Source organism: Odontomachus brunneus, unplaced genomic scaffold (assembly GCF_010583005.1).
Source record: "Odontomachus brunneus isolate Ranch 3 - 2012 unplaced genomic scaffold, Obru_v1 Obru_scaffold_211, whole genome shotgun sequence".
NCBI lineage: Eukaryota > Metazoa > Arthropoda > Insecta > Hymenoptera > Formicidae > Odontomachus > Odontomachus brunneus.
Genome location: NW_022639661.1, coordinates 442,341 through 457,412, shown reverse-complemented (window position 1 = coordinate 457,412; position 15,072 = coordinate 442,341). Strand labels below are relative to the sequence as shown.

General features: G+C 28.1%; 1 protein-coding gene across 3 annotated transcripts in view; it reads right to left on the bottom strand.

Moving 5' to 3' along the window:
- Positions 1–15,072, bottom strand: part of LOC116852292 (calcium release-activated calcium channel protein 1-like) — a 143,377-nt gene that overhangs the window by 65,554 nt on the left and 62,751 nt on the right. For all 3 annotated transcript variants that reach the window (XM_032832492.1, XM_032832494.1, XM_032832493.1), the window contains exon 2: positions 1,455–1,654. In XM_032832492.1, coding sequence (XP_032688383.1) covers positions 1,455–1,622 — 168 coding nt within the window. In that variant the 5' untranslated portion in view covers positions 1,623–1,654. The remainder of the gene's footprint in view (positions 1–1,454; positions 1,655–15,072) is intronic.

Sequence of the window (15,072 nt, the reverse complement as noted above, 5' to 3'; positions counted from 1 at the left end):
ATAATAAAATAATAAATTAATAAATAATAAAATAATAAAATATAATAAAATTAAATATGATAACGTAAATAAAATAAAAAATAAATAATGAAAAAGAGTGAGAGAGAGGGAGAGAGAGGGAGGGAGAGGGGGAGGGAGAGGGCAGGGAGAGGCAGAGAGAGAGAGAGAAAAAGAGACGGAGAGACAGACATATTTTTTATAAAAATGAATTATTCTGAAATAAAATTTAAAGAATCTGCTTTTTATGTACACCAAAATATTTATTACCTAAATATTTCCAAGTTCAACGTATAAAGTTATTAACAAAAAAACTCATTTTTAGTGATTAATATTATTTTGTAAAAAATGATGTGATATAAAAACAAAATTACTTTAAAAAAAAAAGTAAAAAAAGAAGCCAAGTGTATACGCCTTAGCATTATTTGTCTTTACTAAAAAAAAATCGTTATAAATAAATTACAACAAAAACTCAGCTAAAAGATATTTAAGAAAATATTAAAACAACCTTATCCAAATGAATTGTACCCTCACGAATACTCTGTTGAAAAATATAAGACAATTTTATATTCTCTATAAAAGTAATGATATCAATAGGTTTACGCCAAGTGCAAATGATTAATCATATCAGTTTTTACTTTTACATACTTTTATATACTTTTATAAACATATGTGGTTTTGACAATATAATATATTTATACATTAAATATATTATTAATATATTAGTAATATATTATTAAATAAAAATAAAATAATTAGAGAAATACAATAATGTTGAAAAAAATTATAATAACTTACACAAAAAGCACTTGGCGTGCCTTTTTTTATAGGTAGATGAGTTCTCTTATTTTAATAACTATCAAAATATAATTATATATCAAAATATTATATTGATTATCGATGTAGTATTAAAAAAAGGCACGCCAAGTGCTTTTTGTGTAAGTTATTATAATTTTTTTCAACATTATTTTCTAATTATTTTGCTTTTTATTTAATAATATATTACTAATATATTTAATTTATAAATATATTATATAGCTAAAACCACATATGTTTATAAAAGTATATAAAATAAAAACTGAAATGATTAATCATTCGCACTTGGCGTAAACCTCTTGATATCATTACTTTTGTAGAGAGTATAAAATTGTCTTGTATTTTTCAATAGATTACTCGCGAGAATACAATTGATCTGAATAAGGTTGTTTTAATATTCCAATTAATTTTCCCGATTAACCTGCCATCTATACATAATCCGTATATCATAAAAAGCCTCGAATTTCGTATGTCGAAACCGATGAAGGACATAAATATACAATAAAATGATATGTGCATTTAAGAATAGAAAAATGAAATATACGTAATATACAAGTTGCAGCATATGTGTAGAGAATATAAGAAGAAAATAATTCTCTGCTACCGCTGCAAATATCAACAAGAACAGACAATCTACCGACCTGACAATTGTGATACCGCTTATGAAAGCAGTGACCGTCAACGTTGTGCAGATGTTCGCGCGCCACGTGTATGTGAATCGGCAAGTGCGAGGAGGGCAGTATCACTCCGCCGCCGTTCTCCGCGCCAAACACTGAATTGCGCCCGGTGCTGGCCGACCATATGGACATCAGGATTGATTTTTACGTGGCCCTCTTCTGAGCTATAACAAAAGTAAATAACAATGGCAGCATTTTTCTGATTATACGTTTCTATAAATGCAGATATTTTATAGCAAGAATATAGTAGAATTAAATATTAAACTTATAATATTAATTAATAATATAACTAATTTTAATATCATATACATATACAGGATGATCCATTTTAATCGTTCCAGGCTAATATTTCAGAAACAGTGCATTAAAAAAAAATGCTTTAGACGAAAGTTATAAGATTCAATGGGGAAAATAAGAGGGTACCATTAGTTTGACCTTGGGTTACGTTACCAAGATCAGGATAAAGTCACATTGATTTTTTAAATGGAACTTCCTATTTTTTATTACGTATTCTTATAGCTTATCTCGAGAACTTTCCAAAACACTATAATAACGTATTTTTTCTTTTACTTACTTTTATTTACGTTTTATTTATTTTTATTTATATTCTTTTATTTATGTATTTATTTTCTAAGTAATAAAACTTGAAAGTTACAGTACCGCTGGCATTAGCATTACTCCAATTAAGGTGTACTACGCGGAGGTTGTTCAATCGGATTTACATCTCTTTCGTGTATGTATGTATATGTGTTGTGTGCGTGGGTGGGTATGTATGGTGTAGATATGAGTGTGAGTGTGTATGGGTATGAATGTATATGGGTGTGTATGCGTGCGTACGTGTGTATAGATGGATGCATAAGTGGTTAGGTTGATGTTTACGATGATAAGTTAAGGAACAGATAAGGACTGAGGGCCGTCAAGTCATATATTTTCGGTTCATATATGAACTCGTGTCTATAGAGTGCGTCCCACAGCGTCGCGCTATTGATTTATTAATCTTCTTTTACTAATTCAATTAATATCTCGAAATTTTATTTGGTTGTTTGAAAAGTGCTAGAGGAATTTTTTTATTCAGTTTAATCTAATCTACTTATACACGTGCGTTATCACGTCTTGTGTCAGACACCCTATATAAAATAAAACCACGAAATCTAAACAATTTTCACCATCGAATCCTTAAAAAAAGCTACGTTTATTCTTAATGATTATATCGGAAATGTCGTCGTATCATTTTATGATAGAATAGTATATTGTCAAACAATGAATAGTAGCCAGTTTGAAGAATTACTATGATGCTTAAATATCAGTAGAATATGTTTACTACGCCAATTATCACATACTAATCAAGTATCAGTTTTTATTTTGACGTCCTCACAACTATCGCAATTTTACATTCATTGTTTGGATCATCTTCTGATCTTACCTTCAATGGCTGAACCAACTATCGATTTTGCCTTCATTAATTGGATCAATCACCGATCTTGTTTATTAGTTTTAATATCTTACCAGTTTATGGTTAATAAGCTAATAGCTTTAATATCTTACCATAAAAACCTCAATAACTTCGAAATGACTGACCAAAAGTAAATAAAACTATAGTATTTTTTTTAAAAGATCTCAAAAAGAGTTATACACCTAAAAAAAAATTCTATTTGTAAGCGGGGAATTCCTCTAAGCGTCTCCTCTAAGTAAAACATCTTATATGAAGTGTTCTTCTGTTTAACATGTCATTATTTAAAAGAGAGGACATGTAAACTATAATCAAGAGTAAATTCCTCAATAAAAAATTGTGCAATAGGAATCCGAAAAGAAAAGGATGTATAAAATATTAGCAGCATACGCGCTTATTGAAGATACGATGCTGTTTGGACATGTGTATTACTTTTTGAGATCTTTTAAAAAAAATACTATAGTTTTATTTACTTTTGGTCAGTCATTTCGATGTGTATTTGTTTGCTCGTTTGCTGTTTCCTGCGTCCGTGACGCAGACAAGACAGTAACGCAGTGAATCGTGAGAAAGAAGTTGAGAAGCTCTTTTGTAGTTATTGCACGATTTTGAGAAAATTCTACACAGTGCAGTGAATTCACCATTATATATTGCAATATTATAAAATAAAACATTTTCTGAAAGAAGCATGGTAGCTCAGTAGTTAAAGCAGTTGCCCAACAAGCGAAAGATCTGGGTTTGAGTCTCGGCCTTTAACAAATCGCGCTTTCAATATTTTTTTCTCTCTGGAACGAAGAAAAACGTAAATCCCGAATGCAAACGGCGTTCCGCCGCTATCTAGTAGTACGCTCTTTTCCTTCAATTTGGATGAATATTGGTCCGGATTTGAGAATAAGTTTTTTTTTAATAATATCTGACAGTCAGATTGATTTAGGTTAAATTCCTAAGTTAAATTTTAGGTGGAAATTTCTTCAGCATTAAGAGGATTGCAATTTTAAATCTAATATGTCATGGTTATAGGATATTCTCTTAGATATTAGATTATCTTCTTAAGACCGTATATAAGTGGAAAATCCTCTAGAATTAAATAGATCCCGCTAAATAATAGAATTTTTTTTGGATATAAGAATGTGTAATAAAAATAAGGGATTCAATTAAAAAAATTCAAGATAACTTTGCCCTGACCTTGGCGACCTAAAGTCAAACTTATAAAATCTGTAAATATATCTTTTTAAACTTTTATATCTAAAACATTTTTTTAATAAAACTTATATTTTTCGAGATATTTCGGAATCCCGCCCTTTTTACATATTCTATATAGGGTGTCTGACTCGTATCGTATTAAAGATAATATGTAGCTAGAATAGATCGGGGTAAGTAATAGAATCGGTATCATTTTTTAAACGACCACGTAAAATTTGAGTTATTAAATAAAATATTGTTACGCCCGTGCTTGGAACGTTTGGAATCGATTATCGATCTAGAGCTTGTCAGCTGGACAGGAGAGTAACAGGTTGCCATGATTTCGGTGTCAATCGAGGATGGGGGATTTGGATACGAGTCCTAGGGCATAACGGATGTACCGGTGTTATCCGCGACACGAAAGATTCTGTTTGACTGCTTGTGTAAACGTTGTAATAAGCTGTACATAAAAGCTTTTGTTAATCTTTCTATAAACAAGAGTCTGAACGCGAGTGGACACGACAATATTATATAACAAAATATTGAGTTATTAAATAAAATAGATAAGCTAATCAAAACCGCGCGACGCAGTAGACGGGACATACGGCTCGCCGGGGCCGGCGAAGAAAATGAACGATTGCTCGCGGGCATATCTCATAGGCCCAAATATGGAAACTATGTCTTAGGTCTGACACTACGTGATAGGCCTGCGGGCAATCGTCTATTTTTTTCGCAAGCCGCGGCGAACCGTATGTCCCGCCTGCCGCGTTACCGCGCTCTGATTAGCCCATCTATTTTATTTAATAACTCAAAATTTTATGCGATTGTTTAAAAAATGACACCGATTCCATTATTCACTCCGACCTATTCTAACTATATATTAGCTTTGGTGCGGTATGAGTCAGACATCCTGTATATAACATAATACACATGTTTATAAAAATGTTTCTCGATAAAAGGGTCTTAGCCAAAAAATTCAGTAAATATTATTCCGGACAATAAACTATAGAAGCCTAAAAGATGTAGTTTTTGCCCGATTTATGAAGATAGAAGAACTTTTCAATTGTATTTAAATTATAAGAATACAATATATAATTGCAAAAATATGCTGCTTGGACGTAAAATAATATGATAATGAATAATTATTGTATTTTTTTATTTTTATACTATAATTTTTTATTTTCATATAATAAAATAAAGTTCGAACAGTAAAATTGAGTTATTCATTAAATAAACTTAATAAAACTTGATAAAAATAAAAAATAAAGCATGTATTTATTTTTCGATCAAAAATATCTATTTTAATTTTATAAAAAATATAATTTTTCAGGAATCTGCTTAGGAATTTTCTCAAAGAACCAATCTTTTTCTTTAATTTATACATATATGTGTGTGTGTGTGTGTGTGCGCGCGCGCGCGCGTGCGTGTGTGTACGTGTGTGTGTAAAATTATATACAAAGTGGCTCAGGTAAAGTATAACAACCCAAAAATTCTAAAAATATTTGTTGTATCAAAAAGTTGTTTATGAGAAAGTTTTATGTATTTTAAAGAGTCTTTCTAACTAACAAGGAACTCTACGGAGGTGCAACTCGCTGATCTTAATAAAACTTTGCATACTTATAGAGAAATGAAATATAATGAACACACATATTTTTATATCGGCAATGGTGCCTTTTTAAGAATACACCAGTTCTTATCGAATACACCTCTTGTATATATATAGTGCATCTTATTTTAAAGCCACGTATTTATTTCATACCCTGTTAAAAATTTCCAGGTGGATTCCCACAGCAATCCATGGGAATCTATACAGGAAATTTAAAATCCATAGGGATCCATATAGGAATCCATGTAGGAAATCAAAATCCATATACGCATCCACCTGGAAATTCAAAATCCATATAGGAAACCATATGAAAAATCAAAATCGATATAGTAATCTATATGGAAAATAAAAATCCATGTGGGAATGTATATGCTGTTTAAAAATCCATATAGATAACCATATGGATTTCTATAAGGATTTTTATTTCCTATGTGAATTCCTATATGGATTTTCATATAAATTTTTACGGATTCGTAAGTAACCCACCTGGAAATCTTCAACAAAGATTTCATTTAATTATCAATATTAGAAGCGTCTCCCCAGACAGCACACAATATTTATGATAAATTTTTATGATAAATATTTTATGATAAATAAGCTAAATTTGATAAATATTTATAAATATTTATTTCGAATTATTTTTTAAAAATATTATATAAATATTTTATCGATATTTTTTATATATACATAAAGAAAAAGTATCAAAATCTTTATTCAAAATATTATTAAAATATAGATTAAATATATTTTAAACGATATTTATAATAAATATTTGTAGTATTATTTTATAATTATTTCTATAAATATTATACATGAAAAAAATAAATGTAATTATTTATAATTATTAAATGAATGAAAAAAATAAGAAAATCGAAATTTAAATTGGTAATGTGTGTGTGTGTGTGTGTGTGTGTATACTCTGGAAAAAAATTCTTTAAATTAAAGAAATATATTTTGTTAAATATAATTTCTTAACTTAAAGAAATATTTGTTAGATTTTAGAAAACATGTAATAAATATAAAGTAATATTTTTTTTAATTTGTAAAATGAGCTATAAAATTATGAATTTGTAAATAAAAAATGATTTCTTTTATTTAAAACATCTATATATAAGAATAAGCAAATGTTTTCCTTACAAGAAGAAAGTTAGTTTTTTTAATGTAAAAATTGTGTTTAAATAAATATTTGCTTGTTTTAGAAGTAAATGAAATACAAGTAAATTATTTTATAAGCCTAAATAAATTATTTTCTAATATTAAAAGTTTCTTTTTTGTATTTTAAATTAAAGTTACTTTCATTATCAGAAAACAATTTATTTAAATTTACAACATGATTAATTTGTATTTTACTTACTTTTAAGACAAGTAGATATTTTTATATATTCATAAAATGTAAAAAGTATATAAATATAATTTTTACATACTTTTTAAACATACTTTTTACATATAAAAGGATCTATTTTCTTCTTTTAAATAAATCATTTGTTTTCGTACATTGATATACTATATGTATACAATATAAAGCTCTCTCAGTCAAAGTGACAGTGGTGCAGTAGGTAAGGTGAACGATTCAAAAAACAGAGGTCTCAGGTTCAAATCCTAGCATGGTAAGTAAATTTTTTTCGAGCTACAATTTAAATTAAATTAAGTAGCGTGTGAAACAATAAAGTGGGAAATTTAAGAAAAATTCAGGAAAAGAAAAAAAATATATAAATGTATATATTTTAATAAATAAATTTATAATATTTATGATAAAAAAAAATATTTATGATCTATTAAATCTAAAGTCACAAAAATATTTATAAAATATTTTGGTAAATAATTATAAAATAATCAAATAAATCTTATAAATATTTTGTAAATGTTTTATAAATATTTTGTGTTGTCCAAATAACTACATGGAATTCAAGTGAAAACTATGTAGGAATCCGTATGGTTTTCCATGGGTTTTTGGTCCAAATCATTAGGGGAAACCATATTGATTCCCATGTGGATTCCGTATGGATTTCCCATATAGATTCCTATCTGGTTTTTTTTAACAGGATAAACTCGAAGGCTATAAACCTAAAACCTATAAATCCAAAATCCATAAACCAAGATTCATAAACCTAACCCATAAACCCTAAAACTCAAACTCATAACCCATAAAAACAAAAACTATAAAATCCATAAATCCATAAACCCAAAACCATAAACAGTCTATATATCTATAAATATAAAATCAATAACCTATAAACCTAAAGGTTTCTGGGTTCTGAGTTTACAAGTTTTAGGTTTATGGTTTATTTATTCTGGGTTTCAGTTTATTGATTTTGGGTTTATGGATTTATGGGCTGTGGGTTTATAAATTTTAGTTTTATAGGTTTTGGATTCATGGACTTTGAGTTTATGGGTTTATTCATTTTGGGTTTATGGGTTTATAAATTCTGGGTTTATAGACTTTGAGTTTATGGGTTATTGGTGATGGGTTTTGGGTTTATGTATTTTGGTTTTATAATGAGTTTTTTTAGGTTTATGGCTTTTAAATTTATGAAATAAATACATGGTTATAAAATAAGATACACAAGAGGTGTATTTCACTCATAAAAATACACTATTGCTGATATAAAAATATGCGTATTAATTATTTTTTATTTCTCTATAATTATACAAAGTTTTATTAAGATTGATAACTCACACTTCTGTAGAGTCCCTTGTAAGTAAACTAAAATAAAACCCCCGTTGAAGAGGGACAAGGGATAACTTTATAATTTCAAATGGATGTCCTATAAAATGTTACATGTGATTTATCTAATTAATTTGAATGCACTCTATTTTAAAGTTTAAATGTTTGTAACTTTTAATAAAAACATTTTTCAAAGAAATGTTCCAGATAAGATTTACTTGTTTTTTTCGCGTAGAATCTAAATATGTAACATTTTATAGGAGATCCATCAAGCGACACGGTAGGTCGCGAAGCTAAGTGCAAGCGCGAAGCAACACGGCCTATCTGTATACTTACACGGCGACTTTAGTTGAATATAGGCTAGATTCTCGTTTTTACTATAACGGCTGAATTGACGAAGTTCTGAATGGACTTAATCAATTCCTTGGGTTTACATTACTTAATAAAACTGTTTTTACTTTTTCTCTACGTGGTCCAGAAACTGAGCTATCTTAGTTCAGTAAGTCTGAAATCGTGAATTTACGCGTAAGAAACATCATCTCCTCACAACAGAAATGTCTGTTGTCTATGTTCTCTGTTAGATCGCAGGATGGCGAGACTGTTACAATTACTGATTTATCGACTTGTACCTGTCATCGCGGCGAAGTCGAGTAACAGTTTGCGTGTACGAGAATGGGGTTATAACGAGGTTATATTTTTAATGTATAATAGTTTTGAAAGTTGCGAAGTGTGTTTGCCGTAATAATTTTGAAGAAAAGCTATGGAATTAACAAGGATAATATCGATAAGTATATTTTATGCGAATGCACAAAAACATATAACGATGTAAAACTTGAATACTTTGTGTCGTGTTTACTTTTTATAGCTAAATTAAATAATAAGGAAATAAAAGAGGAAGGAGAAGAAAAGGAGCAGAAAAGAAAGGAGAGAATATGCGAGAAGAAATGAAGAGGAGACAGAAAGAATGAAGATAAAAATAAGACGGTAAAAAAACCATATGAGAGCGAGATGGAAAGACAAGAGGAATATATGAGTGAGTAAGAGAATGAATAAATAAAAGAATAGATAATAAATAAATAAATAAATAAATAATTTTTTTGCCTGCTGCGATAATAAATAAATATTGCTTTACATAATAACTTTACAGGATAACTTATAAGGATATAGAACTAGGATACCTTTTATATTGTTTGTATGTTTATTATTTTTAAACAAGATAAGAAGAAAGGAAGAAAGAAAGAAAGTACAGAAAGTGGGAAGAAAAAGAGAAAATATAAGGAGAGGAGATAGTATTATACACAGACAAATGAGGAACAAAAATAAAAACAAAGCAAGAAGATAAGAAATAGAGAGATACATAGTAAAATAGGAAAGGTTACTTTTTAAAAATAATTCATTATTATTACTAGTTATTCAAAAAAGTACATTGTTACATTTCATTATTAGACAGAAAGTAAGAGACAGTGTTGTAAAGAGAGAAAGGGTAAGACTGTGTGAAAGAGAGAAAGAGAGACAGAGACACATTTTTTATAAAAATGAATTATTCTGAAACAAAAATTTAAAGAACCTACTTTTATGTACACCTAAATATTTACAATGTCCAAGTTCAACGTATAAAATTATTAACAAAGAAACTCCTTTTTAGTGTTCAATATTATTTTGTAAAAAAAGATGTAATATAAAAACAAAATTACTTTTTCAAAAAAAGTAAAAAAAAGTAGTGCATGCGCGTTAGCATTATTTATCTTTACAAAAAAAATTGTTATAAATAAATTACAACAAAAGCTCAGCTAAAAGATATTTAAAATAATATTATTAAACAATAAAGTTTTTTATAGGCAAACAGTGCTTTTATTTTAATAACTATCAAAATATTATATTGATTATCCATGCAATATTTAAAAAAAAAGGCGCGCCAAGTGCTTTTTGTTTAAGTTATTATAATTTTTTTCAACATTATTGTATTGTATTTCTCTAATTATTTTACTTTTTATTTAATAATATATTACTAATATATTAATAATATATTTAATTTATAAATATATAGCTAAAACCACATATGTTTATAAAAGTAAAAACTGAAATGATTAATCATTCGTACTTGGCGTAAACCTCTTGATATCATTACTTTTGTAGAGTATAAAATTGTCTTGTATTTTTTAATAGAGTATTTACAAAAGTACAATTGATCTGAATAAGGTTATTTATAATAATAACAACAAGACCTTGTTACAACTGTGATAAGAAGATTGAGGAATTGAAACGTGACGCTGAAAGTTAGCTATCAAAAATTACAAGACTTTTATCATTAGTTGTTGTACGTATTATCGAAGAAGCTGTCAATATTGAAGAAGCTGTTAACGTAAGTGAGAAAGAACCACTTTACACATATAATGTTTATGTAAAATAATATTTTTATGTCTGATTTGTTATGTTTGTAGAATGCACATTTAGGTTAGAGAGATATATATGATATGATATAATAGAGAGATGACTGAACAGTTACAATAAATAATTAATTGTAACGCTAAAATGCTTATTAGATATATTTGTAATTCATTTCTTTATTGTGTTCACATTTAATACTATAACAATGTTTTGCGACAACGAATATATAAAAGTTAGGATAATTGTGTAGCGTTAGTATAATTGTGTAGTGAAAGATTGAACTATGAAGTATTTGCCAGTGTATTGATTAATAATCATTTTTTATAATTGAGAAATTGAAACATGACATGATGCCTATTTTCCTGGAAGCAGCTTAGAGTTGTATCAAGTCTAGAATTCATATACTGAAAACAACGCGAAAAGTAAATAGAAATTAACAAGGTAAATATTTATATTATACATACATACAAATATATATATATTGTATATATATGTATGTATATATATATGTATGTATATATATATATATATATATATATATATGTATATATATATATATATATATATATGTATATATGTATATATATATTTATACATATGTATAAAATATATATATATATATAAAATTATTATCATGTAAACAATATTATATAATTAAACAATATTAGCTTTTCAATTTTGATGTTCTTACATAAACGTCATTCATTGTTTCATTTTTCGCACTAAAATCAATTTATCATCATCGTCAATTGAAAAATGAAATCTGTAAGATGAAAGAAGCAAGCAAGTTAAAAAAGGAAAATAGAAAGAAGTAAATAAAGAATTAACAAATATCAGATAAGTAATCAGTATTCTCATAAAATAGACAATTTATATATGTGCGCATTGTAACAGTAGATGTTGTTGGACCAATTTATTTTTTCGATTAACTTTTTTGTTCCAAAGAATCGGTCTAACAACATCTACAATTACAGTGCGTACAGTCAGTCAATTAAAGGTTGTCACAACTTTTGTAATGCATTTTAAAACACACCGCTTGTTCTCACGAGATGTGAGAATCTCTGCTGACACACACAGATAAAGCTGTAAGTGACAGTACGTGCGCATGTTATGTCAAGAAGTTCATTTATATAAAAAGATTACATTAAAAGATTAATTTACACTATATTATATTTATATTGTTTAATGTTGTTTGTGCCGTGATATTTTCAGAGAAGAGATAAGGATTATACAAAAAGAAGTGATATCCGTACAAAAATTATCTCTTTAAAAAAAGGGTAAAAAATGAAGCCAAGTGCACATGCTTTGTTTCACTTGAAAAAAAATATTATAAAAAAAGTTATTGACAAAATTCTTACAAAAAAAAATTATATCAAATGCCAAGTTAATTTCATATACAATAAATATTATTATAACTACTTTGCATATATGAACACTACATTAGGTATCTACTGACTTTATTTTCTGATAATTACACAGAATTAGGAAAAAATAGTTTTTAAAAGCTTATTTAGTAAACATACAAAAGTAAAAATTTTAGGAAAAGTTAAATAAAATTTCATATGCACACAGAAAACACTTGGGGTGCCAAGGTAAAATTTCACACATACACAAGACAAGAGAGTAACAACAAAGGAGACGAGAAGTCGGTCAGTCGGTAGTAGAAGTAGTCGGTCATTTATTTTTCAAAACAACATTTTCCTTTCGTTTTGCCACGATTACTCAAGAACGGCTAAAGATATCGACTTGATCTTTTTTTTTAAATTAAAGATAAAGTACTGCGTAGATTGAACCAAAGATTGCATATGAAAATTAAATTTTAATACCGTTTTAACAATAAATAATTGGAATTTTTAGACATTTTTGGTTTTCTGTTCTCTAATTTTTTTAATTTTTAGTTCCATTTCGGTTCAATCTATAGAGAAAAATCTTATCTACAAAATGACGCCTAGCACATTAAAAAATTCCAACTTGTTTTCCGGAATCGTGGCAAAACCGCAAAAACGTTTTTTTTTTAATTTAACAATATCTTACTCAATATTTAATATTTTTTTAACTCAATATCTTACTCAATATTTAATATTTTTTTAACTTCTACCGCTTATTTATTCCTAAAAATATGTATAAAAAATAAAAAAAAACAGTCTTGTGTATATAAATATTGTATATGTTTATTCGTTCGTCGACAATCGTCATTCGAATTTCACTCAATTTTCGGAAGATGAAACCGTTCTAGTCCCCTTAAAGAATACATTCGCGCGCATTAGAAATAGGATCCGCGGTTGTGGCTTGTCGGTGGATGCTGATCAAAGCAAATGCAGCAGCCACGGTGGTCCTAAGAACAGCCTCCTCCTTTTTCTCCTCCTTTTTCTTTCGCGATAACGCGACTTTACACTATTCGGCCGATTTTGCAACTCGTGTATCATTTCCGTCGTAGCACACAATTGCGTCAAACACTAAAAAAAGATAAATGTTCACTTTAGGGGAGTCACCTTTGATCACCTTGACCTTGACATATATTATAGAAGTCATCCTCCTGAGTAACTTTCAGAAGGTTTTAGCTGTCGCTCGTTGTTTGCTAAAAAGTTATTAACAAAAAATGTTTTAGAAATTGATCGTAATTTTTGCACACAGTGTACATAAAGATAAGATAAACAGTGCACAAGTTAAATAAATTATATTGAAAAAATTATTTATTCAATATTTATAATAAATTTATTCAGTAAAATTTCCGCTAAGTGGATAGAAATGAGCCATAATTTCAAAAAATTTATCGATTCGATTCGATCAACATACAATGGTAGTGTGTGTCAGGACATGATCATAACATGATTATCAACATTGAAATCGTACATACGATCAAAACAAAACCCGCGCAATATACCCTGTGTGCAAAAATTACGTTCAACTTTTTTTAGTAAGTACTGCAATCTCGAACGACTAGCGGGGGGCTGCACCCCTCGCACGCCCCCTAAAAACTAACCTAACCCAACCTATCGTCACATTAAGCGTCAGTCATTGTTTATTAAAGTGTTCAACTTTTGTGTTAATGTGACGATAGGTTGGGTTAGGTTAGTTTTGAGAGGGAGTGCGGGGGGCGCAGCCCCCGCTAGTTGTTCGATATTGCAGATATTATTCGATATTACTCGTTAACGGTACACATTATCGAAAAATTGTAATATATTTTTCGAACTTTTTTCATCAATAACTTTTTAACAAACAATGAGCGACGACTAAAACCTTCTGAAGGTTATTCAGAAGGATGACCTCTATAACATATGTCAAGATCAAGGTAATCAAAGGTGACTCCCCTAAAGTGAACATTTACCTCTATATTTTATATATGTATATACAGGGTGCGGCAAAAGTATCGGACCGGAAATATATCTCGAAAAATATAAGTTTTACAGAAAATTGCTTTAGATAAAAGCTATAAGTCTTAGGAAAATCTATTTACTGATTTTAACAGTTTGACCTTGGGTGACATTTCGAGGTCAGGTCGAGGTCAACATTGCTTTTTTAAATAGAAACACATACTTTTTACTACGGAATTTTATTTTACGTAAAGAAACAAACAAGTTTTGTTTGAAAATATTCTTTATACGACCTCTATTTTCTAAGATATTTACGGAAATATCTACAAAATTATTGGTTTCAATAATTTTTTACTCGAATTTTATCAATTTTACCGAAAAATAGCAAAAGATAAAAATTGTTTATTTTTCTCATAGAGCTCTGAAAATTTTTTCAGAATTTTTTAATTAATTTTTTAGTACTTCAAGAAAATGCAAGAAAATGCAGTACTAAAAAGTTAATTAAAAAATTCTGAAAAAATTTTCGGAGCTCTATGAAATGAAAATAGAAAATTTTTATCTCTTGCTATTTTTTGGTAAAGTTGATAGAATTTGAATAAAAAATTATTGAAACCAATAATTTTGTAGATATTTCCGCAAATATCTTAGAAAATAGAGGTCGTATAAAAAATGTTTTCAAACAAAAATTATGTATTTCTTCACGTAGAATAAAATTCCGTAATAAAAAATATATGTTTCTATTTAAAAAAGCAATGTTGACCTCGACCTGACATCGAAATGTCACCCAAGGTCATCCTGTTAAAATCAGTAAATAGATTTTCCTAAGATTTATAGCTTTTATCTAAAGCAATTTTGTGTAAAACTTATATTTTTCGAGATATTTTACCGGTCTGATACTTTTGCCGCACCCTGTATATATATATTTGTGACATCTATATTTTATATATATATATATATATATATATATATATATATATATA